Raw genomic sequence first — 15158 nt, 5'->3', positions numbered from 1 at the left:
TGCATTGTGGTAAAAAAAAAATCACTTAAGAAAAGATCATTTATGGGGGCGCCTGGGTGGCTCAGTCGTTAAGCGTCTGCCTTCGGCTCAGGGCGTGATCCCAGGGTCCTGGGATCAAGCCCCGCATCAGGCTTTTCCCCTGGGAGTCTGCTCCTTCCTCTCCTACTCCCCCTGCTCGTGTTCCCTCTCCCACTGGCTGTCTCTCTCTCTGTCAAATAAATAAATAAATAAATAAATAAATAAATAAATAAATAAATAAAATCATTTATTATAGATTTATACATTACTCTCTTTTAAAATACTTTTTGATTATATGATAAAATTTCCCTCAAGAGACTTAGAAGTTAGATTTTGAAAACAAAAATCTATGTAGAGTAAAAGTAACTCTTTTTCTGCTCTCTTCAACTTCTCAAAGGAAAACAGACCTTTACAAAAGATCATGTTGGCATTGGTTACAGTTTTTTTTTTTTCTTTTTGGCATTTGGGGCCTTACATCTTTGTCTTTAAATATAAGAGTTGTGGGCACCTGGGTGGCTCAGTCAGTTAAGTGGTTCTGCCTTCCGCTGGGGTAGCAATCCCGGGGTCCTGGGATCCAGGCCTGCGTCAGGCACCCTACTCAGCAGGGACTCGGCTTCTCCCTCTAACTCTCCCCTCGGCTCATGATCGTTCGCTCTCTCTTGGATAAATAAAATCTTTATTTTAAATAAATAAATAAGTAAATACATACATACATAGTTGTGTTAATGTTACAGTAATTTCCTTTTTATATTCTGAGCTTCCAATAACTAACTTCGTTTTCACATGAGAGAGAAAATCTTTTGTTTTCCTGTAGACCATATTTTGAAATGCAAATATGGTATACTTAGTCCTAAAACCAGCAAATGACATACTGATGATGTTAGAAAAGATAGTTCACCATTGTCAAAACATGATACATAATTTGAACAACCGTGTCATTATTACGCAGTTTCTCTTACTATTGTAGAAACTTCGTAAAAATAAATCCCACGCTACACTGTATAGCTTAAAACTTGACGCCTGAATTCTGACCTTCATATTAAATAGAAATGTAGGCTGTTTAATCTCTGCAAAGAATTTTTTTTTTTTGGTCCATGAAACGCCTACGTCTGTGGTCAAGCGGCAGGTGTAGGCAATTCCTCAGGCCGCCAGCTTCCTCCTTACTTTGGCACCGCTCTGGAGCCCAGGCTCAACATGCCCTAAGCGTGGTTGGTTGGTTATTACAGGGGTGCACTACCCTTCCTCCTCCCCGAGGCTGCCCTCTAGCACCGGGCGGAAGGCCACGAAGGCGACGGTCGCCGAGCTCCGGCTCTAACCTGGTGTGGGGAGGGGTGTTGGTGTCAAAAGGAAGGCGCTCTGAGTGCGTGGGCCTGGCGGGAGGCTGAGCGCAGAGGCGCGGGAGAAGAGAAGGCGAGGAGAGCTTGGGGCGTGCGGGGCCCTCGCAGGGGTGTCTAGACGGGTCCAGCTTTCGTGGGGGACATTTCAGCGGCGGCCTGGCCCGTGGGCGTCCGGGACAGAGCGCGCCGGTCGGGGAGCCCTGGGGCAGGCGGGCAGTGGAAGCTGCCCGCTCTGGGTCCGCCGCACCCCCGCCTGCCAGCCGCTTCCCGCGCTCCGCCCGCCCCCAGGGGTCGCCATAGCAACGGACGCCGGCTTCTGGACTCCCAACTCTCCCCAGCCCGCAGCTCCGCTGGAGGCCCCCGGCCCCAGCGGCCAGCCCCGGGCTCCGATGGAGAGAGAGGGCGGCACGTCCAAGACCGAGGAGTGCCGGAAGATCCTCGACAACCTCGAGTCGACTATTGAACAATTCCGGTTCAGCCCCAGGTGACCCGCGCGAGCCGCCGCGCCCCGCGCAGCGCCACCTCCCATTCCCTCGGGTCCCGCGGCGCCACGCGCCCTTTTCCCGCGCCTCCCGCCGCTCCAGGCCCCAGGCCGGCTGACTTGATTTCCTAAGTGTATTCACATAAACTGAGAACACGGACTCCGGAGCCAGAGTGCCTGGGTTCAAATCCTGCGGCCTTCTACAGGGCCCCTGAGTTGGGCGAGTTACTTAAAAACTTCTGTCGCAGTTACCTCGTGGGGAAACAGCAGTTCAGAGTGAACATGAAATGAGCGCATCTGCGTACCGTGTTTCGAAGAGCGCCGTACATATATACACATAGTACCGTGTAGATGTTTGCCAACATCATTGTTATCCCTTGGTCCTTTCTTTACATTTCCTCCCTTTCGTCATCCTTTGCCCCCTGTGCCCACAGTTTGCCTGTTCGGATCACGTAGAGCTGATGCGTCTGGAAAAATGTGTTTTTCCTTCCAAAAACCTTTTAAAATCAATAAGTGGCCAGCACTAGGTTCGCTACTGTGCAAGCACTTAGAATTCCCTAAGTCAAGGGCTTCATGGTGCCAGGTAGGCTGGCTTAGAGAGGCAAGCCCCGCACACCGAGGCTTCAGAGGGAGAAGAAAGGACCAGCGCGGTACAGGCCCCATGGTGGGGACTGACCCAGGGAGACGGTGCTGCCAGCTCAGCGTAAGTGGGTGCATTTGTGAAAGTAGATCAGTGTAGACCGGGGACCTGGTTTATTGGTGGTTGTGGAAAGCACATATTGGCAGTGGCCCATAGTAACACCATGGGCACGGTGTCTAACCTGTTCTGCTTGTTTACTGATAGGAATGACTTCCTGCCTCAGATTCCTTGGCATTGCCTGGTGTGGAGCTCTCCAGCAAAGCACACCGGCTGCGCTCCGTGGGCAACACGACAGTGCCAGGTGCTCAGTTAAGGCACGGTGCCTGAACAAAGGAACCACTGATGCCAACGTTAATCTCTCTTCCCCCACAGTGCTAGGGGGGCCGTGTTGGTGCTCTGCTAGGAGTGGGAGAGGTTGGAGTAAGGACTGCAGTCCTGGGTTTCGGCCGAGTTTGGCACTGGGCAAGCAGCAATCTACAAACCGACCGAAGGCCCGCCTTTGCCAAGTTTACATTCTAGTCAGGAAACCAATGATTAGCAAGCGAACTGTGTAATAAAGAAGTTAGTGGTAGGTGCTAAGGAAGGAACAGCAGGGAGAAAGCAGAGGAACTGGTATGTGGAGCAGGGAAGTGGATTGTAATTATAGATACTGTGGTGAGGAAAGCTTCTCAGAGATGATGTTGGGGTGCAGACCTGCAGGAACCATGCCGATCTATCAGGGAACAAAGTGTTCCAGCGAAAGAACAGGAAGCAGGAAGGGGTGGGCCTGGGTGTCTCAGGCCCAGCAAGGAGCCCTGTGTGGCTGGAGCAGAGGGAGAAGGGGAGAGCAGCGGAGAGGTCAGAGGTAAGGGGACGGTGCCAGACAGTGGCAATGACTAGGTGTCCTAGAGTTTAACTCAATTCTGACTCTCTGCCACCTAGAGACAGCATCAGAGCCCACAAGACTGCGTCCCCTTCAGACGCCAGTTGCAAATCCAGGTTGATACTTGTGCTTCTGACCGGTCAGCCTGAAGTTAGAGGTTCCTATAACCCCTGCCGGGGTTTCAATTAATTTGCTAGAGTCACTCCAAGAACTCAGAAAACCAATTGGGTGACTGGTTTATTACAAAGAATATTAAAGGATACAAATGAATGGCCAGATAAAGAGATCCTTAGGGTGAGGTCTTGAAGGGTCTGGAGCACAGAAGCTTCTGTCCCTATGGAATTTGGAGTGCGACACCCTCCTGGCACCTGGATGTGTTCACCCACCCAGAACTTCGCTGAAACTTGTAGTTCAGGGGTTTTTATGGAGACTTCATTACATAGCCCAAATGGGTGAAGTCGTTGGCCTTTGGTGATTGGGTCTACCTCCTGCCCCTCCAGAGGTGGATGTGGGAGTGGGACTGATAGGTCCCACCCTCTAATTATGGTTGGTTTCCCTGGCAACCAGCCTCCATCCTTAGGGGCTTTCCAAAAGTGCCCCCAGTAACATGGACTCAGACCTGGTTCAAAGGAGTTTGTTATGAATTACAAAGACCCGCAGTTCACCTTTTTTCCACACTGAGACTATTTCAGGAACTGAGGACAAAATACCAAATATAACAAAAGATGATCCCATTGCTCACACCACTTAGGATATTCCAGCGGTCTTGGGTGCTTTGAGGCAGGAATCGTGGATAAAGTCCAAAATATATATTTCTTATTATAAATCACACTATCAAAGATGGGAAGGGGGATTGGTGCAGAGGGATGATTTGATATGATTAATCTTTCAACAGAATTACATTGGATGCTGTTTTGATAATAAATTATAATGGAGATAAGGGCAGAAACAGAGAAACCAGTTAGGAGATGGGGGAAAAATAATTTTTCCTTTGCCCTTATATGTTCTTGGATGAGACCAACCTCATAATAAAAGACAGATTAATAGGAGAAGAGCAAAATAGAAGTTAAATAGCATGTATGCCTCTTGTATACATGGGACATACCCGGGAAAACTGAGTAACTAACTCCCCAAAATGGCTCAAGCCATCACCCACCTTGAATACCATACCATCACCTAAAGACAAAGGATGGGGCTTGGATGGGGGGGCGGGGAGTGAGTTATGGAAGGTTGCCAGGAAAAGCACAGTAAACAAAAGTATGGCTGTTATGCAGATTTAAATTGGTGCCTTCTTTATTGATAAGGTTCTCCTGTGATTTACTCATCCTTTTCTTCCTGGTATAGAGAGGGAGACCCTTACAAATGGGGATATCCTTCATAAATGTAAGTTTCTCTTCCAAAAGAGTAACTTCCACTTTGTTTTCAGAACTTCTCCTGTGTCTGCAGTTCTCAAAATAATTAGATCAAAATAATCCTCGTGCCAAAGAGGCATATTTTGGGGTGCCATATTCTGCTTCCCTTCAAGTCAGATGTTCAGAAGAGTGGTCCGGCCTGGCCGTATCAATTTGGGAGTAATTAGTACAAAAATGGATGTAGGGGTGGGGGACTTGGTGAGATCACCTAGGAAGTGGGAGTTACAAAGAGGGGTCTCTTTGAGCCTGAGGCACCTCACACTTGCGTGTTCTTTGAAGAGGAAAAGAGGGAAGAAATGTTTTCCTTATTTAAAATGGAGCAGCACACCATAGTGAAAGTTTAGTGCACCTAATACCATTTTCTTTGACTAATTCGTTAATAAGCATTTGTTAGGATAGACTATTCTAGGATTCAGTGAGAAGTGTCATTGCGTACTATTAATAAATATTCATGGGTCTGTTTGCTATACTAAATTTACATGTTAATTTTCTATCTAGTTTATTCAAAAACATAATTGTCATCCTTCCAAGACTATATTTTATGCATAACAACTAAGCCATTATTCAGAAATCGAATTGCTGAGACTATAAATAAGGGCTGTGTAGGAACCACTTAGCTAATTTGTTGTGATGTGGATTTCCATTCTAGGCGAGGAGGTTGCCATTTAAAATCAGAGACATTTGGAATTTGACAGGAAACTGAAGAATGAACCTTCATGTTTCACTTAGATTCTGAATGAGCCTGATCTTTCTGAGTCAGTTATACAAAAATTTAAGGCTCAAGGGACCTTAGAGCCATGATCCTGTTCTCCCTAGGGATGGAGAATTGGGATCTCTCCCTTCAGGCTTATGATTTTAGAAGAGCTCTCGCCTCTCTACAAACCTCGCTTTCTACATCTTTGCAACCAGAAAGTCAGTCTCTCTCTTATGAGATTATTGGGAGGACGACCTGAAGGGAAAATGTGTGTGTCACAGCGTATATCTTAACAAACCCCATGGGACAAGTTAAGCACTGAATAAATAGGGCTTAATGTAATTTTTAGACACTCTGTAGGAGGTATCTATAACGTTTTTGGACTTGATTTTAAAGCATTGTATTGTAGTGTTATAATATTATGATACCAGAAGGAATAACTGAAAACATTATTCCAAGTTTTTAAATCATATCCTGAAACTATATATATTTGGGTTGTGTATTTTTTACACTTTTATTTTTTCCAGCTTTTCTGTGATATAATTGACATGGTAACATTATAGATTCGCAATAGCTACCCACAGTTCAAAAACCTACTGCCCACAATAGATTTTTTGCTTAAAATGGGGAATAAAGAACATACATGTTCAAGCTTAATGAAAAATGAAGTTGAATAGTTAAAAGGAGCTACTTGGCACCGGGGAGGGTAAAGGATTGCATTTCTAGACAGGGAGGCTGAAGCATTGAAGGTCTGTTCAATACGCATGCAGTGTTCTAGAATATAAAAAATAGGTTAGGGACCGTTTGCATTTATTATGACGATATAGCACTCAGGATCGAGACAGGAAGCAGAAACCTCACCAGTATTTGATAAGGGAATATTTCTTGCTCCTTATTAAATATTAAGAAGCATTCAAAAAAAGGGGGAGCATTTTTAACTAGTAAAAGGCAGTAAAAGTGGTAAAAGAAGGCTCTAAGCAGTCTTGTAATAGCAAACGTGGAATAGAGCTGTGATCCCAAAGGCAGAGGAAGAGTAAACAAGAAAGGAAGTAAGAACTTAGAAGACCCTCACTCCCACCACCATCCAAGGGAGAGATTAAGACCTCTTGGGAGAGGACATGGCTGGTGGCAGAGAAACTAGTCAGAGGGCGCTGGCCAGAGCTGGTCCATGGGGATGGCTTGTTGAGGGGCTGAAAGATGCAGGCAGGATGAGTTCTTCACCCTGCTGGGAGATCCAAATCTTCATTCCTGAAGGTTCTAAGTTCTCAAAAATAACCTCGTTGGGGCGCCTGGCTGGCTCAGTTGGGGGAGCATGCAACTCTTGATCTCGGGGTTGTGAGTTCAAGCCCCATATTGGGTGTAGAGATTACTTAAAATCTTTAAAAATAAATTTAAAAAATTTCCCCTACTCTTCAGGCTCTTGGCTGAGAGTCCCTGTAAAAAAAGATTAACAGGAGAAACACAAAGAGAAGTGTAATAACATGTATACGTCCTGTATACACGGAAGATACCCAGGAAAATTTAGTAACTCCCCGAAATGGCCCAAGCTACCACCTTAAATACCATCTCCACCTAAAGGCAAAGGAAGGTGTTGGAGGGGGAGGGGGAAGCCATTATGGGAGGTTATCAAGCAAAGCACAGTGAAGGAGGGCACGGTGGTTATGCAGATTTAAGTCTTTGCCTCATCCGTTGTTAAATTTCTAGAGATTTTGTCATCCACTCTTAGGAAGACACCCTTAAAAATGGAGAAAGCCCTTATGAATATAAATGCCCCTTACGAAGGGCAACTTCCACTCATATTTTAGCCTGGCAAATTCTGCTCCCCTACAGCATTGTAGAGAACAAAATGGAGTCTCTCATGTCAAGCAGGGGCCTCTGTCAAGCAGTGACATGAGCCATTAAGGTACTGAAGCTGGGAGATATGGCCGCGACCAACGTCAGCTGACCCCAGAGGAGGTCTGCAGAGACCCACAACCGATTAGATCCCTTTTAAAAGAAAAGGATTTGGGCAGCATACTGTCAGACTCATCAGACCTGACCCCTCTATGTCTGACCACATAAAAAAGGCAGCTGCTGCCAAAGACTGCCTGATGGATCTCCAAACAGAACCGAGAGCCTTCCCTGCTTGACCATCAGAAGCAGTCAGTGCGGAGAGCTGACCCCGACCCGACGGAGGCCTTATCTCAGCTGCGCCCCCACAGACTGACTTCGAATTTGGTTCATTCACTTCTTGCACCCTTCTGTTTTCCTGTTTGTTGTCTTGGCTCGTGTTCTGTCCTGCTCTGCGAGCTGTGGAAGAAGCCACGTTTAATCACATGGGGAAATGTCATTGAGTTTGGAATCCTGAACCTGCTTTATCATTGTGATTTAAGTTTGCTTTATGATTGAATAAAGCTGACATTGGGGAAAGGCACAACTCCTGTGTGCACCTTCATAGCATGCTCAGGACAAGCATGGAAATGCTAAGAAGCACCCCAGAGAACCCCGTGGGTTCCACACATAGTCTTCATTGACTCCATTGTATACCAACAACCCACTTGCTTCTTCGTAGTCCGAATCAACAACTTCAGCCAGACCTCATTCTCTGTCTTCTGGTTCAATGGCCAAAGGATCACCAAGTGGCCAGGTATCAGTTCAATTAAATCTCATCTAATTCAGTGGAACTATAGTTGTGTTTCCGGGTGGAAGTACTCTTCTCCAGAGAACTAAGACCTCCAAGCCAGCAGATCATAAAATTGCCGGGACAAGAAGCAAAAGTGTTGGGAGTGGGTGATTAGGTGTAAGAGTGAGAGGAGCCGCTTCCCTCTGTCTCTAGGTTCTGGACCTATGGCCATGGGACAGAAGCACCACGTACTGATTCAAAGTGTGGACTGCATCCTGGAAGGCAGAAACACGTCCTCTCATCCACCTGTCTCACAACTGCCATCAGCGAACCTTCAGTGAGCTAGCTCACCTTTCCATTAGGCTAGCCACTACTGGGTGACGGGATATGTGACAAGACCAGTCATGTCCATAGGCATGAGCCCATTGCTGCACTTCTTTTGCTAAGAAATGAGTACCTTTATCCGAAGTGATTAGGTGCACAATGTCATGATGGTGGCTAAGGCATTTTGTAACGGATGACGGTTCTGGCAGATGCATTACGGTCAGGGAATACAAATCCGTATCCAGAATACGTGTGTCTGTCGCAGTGAGGATGATGGAAGAGGTTCAGTGTTACCAGGCTGTCACCAGGTGGCTGGCTATCCCCACTGGTTAATACTGGTGTATTAGGGACTCACTACTGATCTCTATTGTTGGCTGGTGAGGCACTCCATGCTTGGGGCAGCCAGGCTGACCTTGGAAAGGGGAAGTCCATATTGTTGAACTCCATCCCTGCTGCCATAGCCATTTCATTCAAGGGCCGTCGAATGATCACTGGGATGATTGCAGAAACTGCTGTCCACAGAGTGTGTCCTTTTACCTACTCGATCGTTGAACACTTTCTCTGTGGTGGATGCCCTTTGGTGAGCATTCACATGGGGCAAAAGTATCTTTATAGCCTGTGCCCATTCTTCTTCTTCTTCTTTTTTTTTTTTTAGAGAGCATGAGTGGGGGGAGGGGTAAAGGGAGAGGGAGAGAGAGAATTTCAAGCAGACTCTGCATTGAGCAGCAGAGCCCGACGTGGGGCTCAGTCTCACGACCCTGAGATCTTGACCCGAGCCAAAATCAAGAGTTGGACCTACTAAGTGGGTGCCCCTAGCCCATGCCCTTTCTCAAAGGGTCATCCACAGAACTCTTCCCCGGACTTTTTCTTGTCACCAATCACTCAATGTTCTTTCCTTGCAAGTGTCGGTCCATTATCCAGTTAAAACTTAATTAATACAGATATGCAGTTCTGGCTAGCTCTCATCCAGAAAAAGCAAACAAGCGAATGTCCTACTTCCATTCTATTCAGTCCTTCTCCGCAGTCCTTCAAGGTCATCTCTGAGCCTGCCTGTGGGACTCTAGGTATCCCCCATCTGACGGTAGCACCCTCGGTTAATCTCAGTCTTTTCTTCCTCAGTCAGCTGCTCATACAGAACTTCCCATGAGGCTGTAACTATGAACGGGGGGGGGGGGGGGGGGGGGGGGCGCGGGAGGCAACGGAACTGGAGCCACGGGCTCCTGGAAGTGTGTTTCCTTTTGCTTGAGCCTGGTCTCTGACGTCACTTTCGTCTTACAGACTGAAGCTGCTCGTGCCCAATTTTATGGTTTGGAGGGTCAGATAAACCCGAATTTATCACGGCAAACCCAGGCCTGATGACGCATGTGTCTGCACTCAGTCTTTGCCAGGCTCAATAGCAAGCCAGGGCTATTGCTCAAAAGGATAATAGTCATCTATACACGAAGGCCTAAGATTTGCTCTAAAACTCTAAACGTCTCCGCTGTGACGTTCTTCCTGGTGCTTGCTGGAGGATCCCAGCTCATCCCTCTATTTGTCACAGACAAATAGTGCCGTTGTCTGCTGGATCATAACGTCCAAGTGGGACAGCAGCTCGCACTGTAGTCTAGATTTCTTTTATTCCAGGCTCCCATGAAAACCGGCGGCCTTACCTGTGACTTGGAGAATGGGTTGAAGTAACACACACAGATGTGGTTTGTGTTGCTTCCAGTCACATTTCATTGTTCATTAAGGCCTAAACTATCGACAGTTCGTACTGGGTGAAATTCGAGCTTGCTTGAAGAACGCATGTGACTTTTAAAAAATAATTTACTTTGAAATAACTTTGAATCTACAGAAAAGTTGCCAGAACAGCAAACGAAGATCTCTCATATCCCCTTCACCTAGATTATTCAATTCTTAACATTTTAGCTTGTTTTTCCTTTCTCTTTCCCCCACTCCTCCTTGTCCCCTCCCTTTGTGCACATTCACACACACACAAACTCATACACTCATTATTATAGTCTTTCTAGAACATTCTGAGAGCAAGGTATAGAATCGATGCCCATCACTGCTAAGCATTACAGTGTGTTTTTCCTAAAATGGATATTCTCCTGTGTGACTAGCATACAGCTCTCACAATCAGGAAGCCAGCATTTTAGCCCAGCACTACAATGGGCCCCTTCAAGTTGTGCCAAGTGCACCAACAATAACTTTTTTCCTTTCTGGTCCAGGAGCCTATCTGGGAGAATATGTTGCATTTAGCTATCCTGGCCCTTCAGGCACATTCAGTGTAGAAGGCTTCCTTAGCCTCTCCCTGTCCTTTCTGCCTTTGACACTTTTGAAAAGTATAGACTTTAGAGTCTGTAGGATGTCCAGCTCTATCTGCTGTTTTCTTGTAACCAGTCTCATGCTATGCATTCTTGGGAGGAATGCCGTGGAAATGGAGATGTGCTCTTTTCAGGGAATCCACTTCAGAAGACATGTGATCTATCCATTTCCCTGTTGGTGCTTTAACCTTGACCTCGTTGGGGTGGTGTCTGCCAGGGTTCTCTACCATAAATTTACCATTCTTCCCCTTGTAATAAATTATTATTTTGTGAGTAGGTATTACAAAATCTTTTCCTTTCTTTCCCCCTAACTTCATTGAGATATAATTGACACATGACATTGTGTAAGTTTCAGGGGTATGATATGATGACTTGATATTTGTATATATTGTAAAATAGTTACCACAAGAAGGTTAGTTAACTCATCCATCACCTCACATAGTTATTTTTGTGTGTGTGGGTGTGAGAGAGAATTTAAGATTTACTCTCTTAAAGATTTACTCTCTTAGCAACATTCAAGTACGGTACAGTAATGGTGACTGTAATCACCATGCTGTACATTAGCTCCTGGAACTTATTTCTCTCATAACTGGCAGTTTGTACCCTTTGACCAACATCTCCCCATTTCCCCACCTCTCAGCCTCTGCAACCGCCAATCAACTCTGTTGCTATGAGTTTGGCTTTTTTTAGTTTCCACATGTAAGTGAGATCGTACAATATTTGTCTTCCTCTAACTTATTTTGCTTAGTATAATGCCCTCAGTGTTCACCCAAGTTATCACAAATGGCAGGATTTCCTTCCTTTTTTATGGTGGAAGAATATTCCATTGTGTATAAACATTAAATTTTCTTTATCCATTTATCCGTTAATGGGCACGTAGGTTACTTCCATGCCTCGGCTATTTTGAATAATGTTTCAGTGAACCTGGGGGTGTAAATATTGAGATAATGACTTAATTTCCTTTGGATATATACTCAGAAATGGGATTGCTAGTACATAAAGTATTCTATTTTGAATTTCTTGAAAAAATTTACTTTTCTTAATCAAAATTCCACTGACCAGGCTTACTTGTCATTGATGACTCCCACCTTAATGAGTCACCTCTATGGTGCTTGCTAGATGCTGATGCTCTATTTTCCTCATTTTTTTTTTTGCATCTATTACGTTATGTATGCCGTCTCCCAATCATGCTGGTTCTGTGCTGCTGCTCCTGTTTCTCACTACCCCACTACATTCTTTTTTTTTTTTTTAAGATTTTATTTATTTATTTGACAGAGATAGAGACAGCCAGCGAGAGAGGGAACACAAGCAGGGGGAGCAGGAGAGGAAGAAGCAGGCTCACAGCGGAGGAGCCTGATGTGGGGCTCGATCGATCCCATAACACCGGGATCACGCCCTGAGCGGAAGGCAGACGCTCAACCGCTGTGCCACCCAGGCGCCCCACCCTACTACATTCTTGACTACAAGGCCTGTTGGTCTTTGCCTCTGCATGACTCCCAACCTTTCTCATCATGGAGAAATTCACTCATGTCATTGACCGCCGTGTTGATTCCTCCACTCTGGCAAGGGAAGGGAATGGAATGGAAGGAATAGGAAGATGGAAAAGAAAGTGACTACAGATGGTTTTAATAAGTGGAACTGCGGGAAGACTGTATCTTAGGCTGAGGGTACTGCCCAGGTACAGATATATTTTGAGAATATTTAACATGTGAGTATGGTACATTGGGTATATGTAATGAGTGATGAGTTTACCACTGCCTCAGAATATATAATATATTTTTGTTTACTTGTTTACTGGTTGTCTCTCCCTTTAGAATGTAAGTTCCATGAGAACAAAGACTTTGACTCGTCTACTCCTGTTATCTTTGGTACCATAAACAGTGCCTGGCAAACAGTAGGTACTCAGTTATTCTTTGTTAAATGCATGAAGCTCAGACAAGGAGTTTGCACCCATATTTTGGAGGTTGGAATAAGAAGACTGAATTTAATTCTCTTGGACAAGGGAAGGCTATCAGAGTCCTTATAGCAGGATAGTGAAACAACCCGAGTTTTAGTAAGATATCTCTAGGGACCATGGGAATGATAGATTAAAAAGACAAAAATTCAGGGCGCCTGGGTGGCGCAGTTGTTGAGCATCTGCCTTCGGCTCAGGGCGTGATCCCGGCGTTATAGGATCGAGCCCCACATCGGGCTCTTCTGCTGGAGGCCTGCTTCTTCCTCTCCCACTCCCTCTGCGTGTGTTCCCTCTCTCGCTGGCTGTCTTTCTCTCTGTCAAATAAATAAATAAAATCTTTAAAAAAAAAAAAAGACAAAAATTCGGAGGCTTGTAGTAATTTTAGGAAATCTATATTGTCTATATTTTGTGTGACACTTGTTTGAAAGTATGATTTTATTTTTATTTCATGTTTTAAAAAATTTCCACATGTATAAGAAAGAGAATTTCTGTAAAATTTATAAAACACATGGTCTAGAAAAAAACCCACCACATGTATAATTTGTCATTGATAATAGTTGTCATCCTTAAAAAGCATCAAAAACACTTTCCCTGAAATTTTATGTCATCACCATTTAAAAATCAGTTTTCTCTTATTTCTTATAAACTGCTTTGAAACATATGTTCTAAAATTTTTATCATAATTGATCATATGATTCATCGATTTCTATAGTGTAGTAAAATATCATACATAATTTTAACATACTAATTATCATTTAGTGGTGGGTTTCTCAAACGATTTTCAAAAATGGTTACAAATTTTAGGTAGACAAAATAAATAACTAATTGTAATATTTATTAAATATTGATGATCTTTTTAGGCAATTACTATATCTTAGTCTTAAAAAATTTCAATACAGGGGCACCTGGCTGGCCCAGTCAGAAGAGCTTGCAACTCGTGATCTCAGGGCCATGAGTTCGAGCCCCAGGTTGGGTGTAGAGATTATTTAAATAAATAAAAAATTTAAAAAAATAAAATGAAAATGAAAAAATTCAATACAAATGAATAAATTCAATTTATTCAGAGGATTTCATGGGCCAGGACTCTGCAGTGTTTGAGATCTTACCCTCCGTACAGGCTAACAAGTTTTCTTGTTTCGTGGCCATTAGCAGAAGACACAAGGCTCCTGAGTCAGAGACAAAGGACTTTATCATCATTGTAAAAACAGTATCTAGACCTTCCTATTTATTTGTGTTGATTTGCCATGCCCTCTCAGTGCCATGAGGGTGACACTCAAGACCTGTCATGGATACCTGTACACACAGTGTGTTGCATTAAAGGAAGGGATCCCTGAGCTCACCATTTCATAGTAGAGTACCAGCCTGCTTCTTGGCAGAGGAAAGGCATTACCTCAGCCTTTAAGGCTGCTCACTGCAAACATAATTCTGAGGAATCGCCTGTGGAAAGAGTGGTCAGGAGTTTGCATTCTTGGCATATGCAGAAAGAGTGTGCAGGAACACTCAGGTCCAAGGAGATTGCCTCTTCCAGCAGTACTCAGATAGTGAGAAAAAAGAAATAGGTTCCTTAAATGAAAGCAGAGCAAATCTAAAATATAATTTTCTGTGGAAAAACACCAGACATAGCCGTTGAAACTGAGATATACAACATTACTGCTGTTCCCTCCCCATCTGGATAATGCTACTGATCAGCTCTGTCACCAGGATGAAATTGATGAGTGTGTAGAAGGTTTGTTGAAAATCGAGTGGGGTTAATGGAAAATCATTATATTAAGTGTTTAAAATTTCATAAATGTAAACTTAGTCTTTCTTGGGTGAATATTACTATACTTCAATAGTTTTTTCCAAACATGATGAAAAACTGATGTAACCTCAGAACACAGTAGTTGACGTAACAGCTGCCTCGTCAACCCCAATAACAGTTTTCAGTTCTTGAGGGCCTACTATGTGACATGCATCATTCAAAGTACTTCTAGAACGCAACACAATAGTCCTGACAATAACTATGAAATAGGCACTAATATTTTCCATAAGAGGACACTAGGCACAGAAAGGTTAAGTAATTTGCATACTGTCACATAGCTAGGATATCAGCATGCTTTTGGCTCTGATTGACAGAGGCTCTCACCAATTGGTGCATTTATTATATGACATTGCAGGAAGGTCAGAGGTATGACAGGCTTTAGAGCTAGATGAGTCAATGGCTAAACAAAGTTGTTAGTCAAAATTATTTCTGGTTGTTGTGTTTTTTTTTTTTCAAAGCTCATCATCTGTGTACTGGCTTTGGCCTTTGGCTGGCCCCACTTGGGGTCACCAGATGGCTGTGGCACTTCTTGGCATCACTTCCACACATGGCAATGTTCAGAGTCACAGAGGGAAACTCTCTGGTGCCCCTGTATAGGATCATAAAAAGCTTTACCCCAAGCTCCCCCCCCCAAAGATCTTTCCTCATGTCATTCTTGCCAGAACCAAGTTCCATACCCACCCCTAAAACAATCTTGCCCAGAAGAATGAGATCTCTGTGATGAGCC

The 15158-nt window shown here is 44.3% G+C and overlaps 1 protein-coding gene across 1 annotated transcript in view; it reads left to right on the top strand.

The window, feature by feature from the left end:
- The first annotated feature begins 2497 nt into the window (after window positions 1-2497).
- C15H10orf67 (chromosome 15 C10orf67 homolog) overlaps window positions 2498-15158 on the top strand; it is a 147212-nt gene continuing 134551 nt past the window's right edge. The window contains exons 1-3 of the mRNA XM_034644363.1: window positions 2498-2539; window positions 3398-3477; window positions 7996-8070. Coding sequence (XP_034500254.1) covers window positions 2498-2539; window positions 3398-3477; window positions 7996-8070 — 197 coding nt within the window. The remainder of the gene's footprint in view (window positions 2540-3397; window positions 3478-7995; window positions 8071-15158) is intronic.

This window comes from Ailuropoda melanoleuca, chromosome 15 (assembly GCF_002007445.2).
Source record: "Ailuropoda melanoleuca isolate Jingjing chromosome 15, ASM200744v2, whole genome shotgun sequence".
Taxonomy (NCBI): domain Eukaryota; kingdom Metazoa; phylum Chordata; class Mammalia; order Carnivora; family Ursidae; genus Ailuropoda; species Ailuropoda melanoleuca.
The sequence above is the reverse complement of the archived record's forward strand: the minus strand, read 5'-3'. Positions and strand labels throughout refer to the sequence as shown.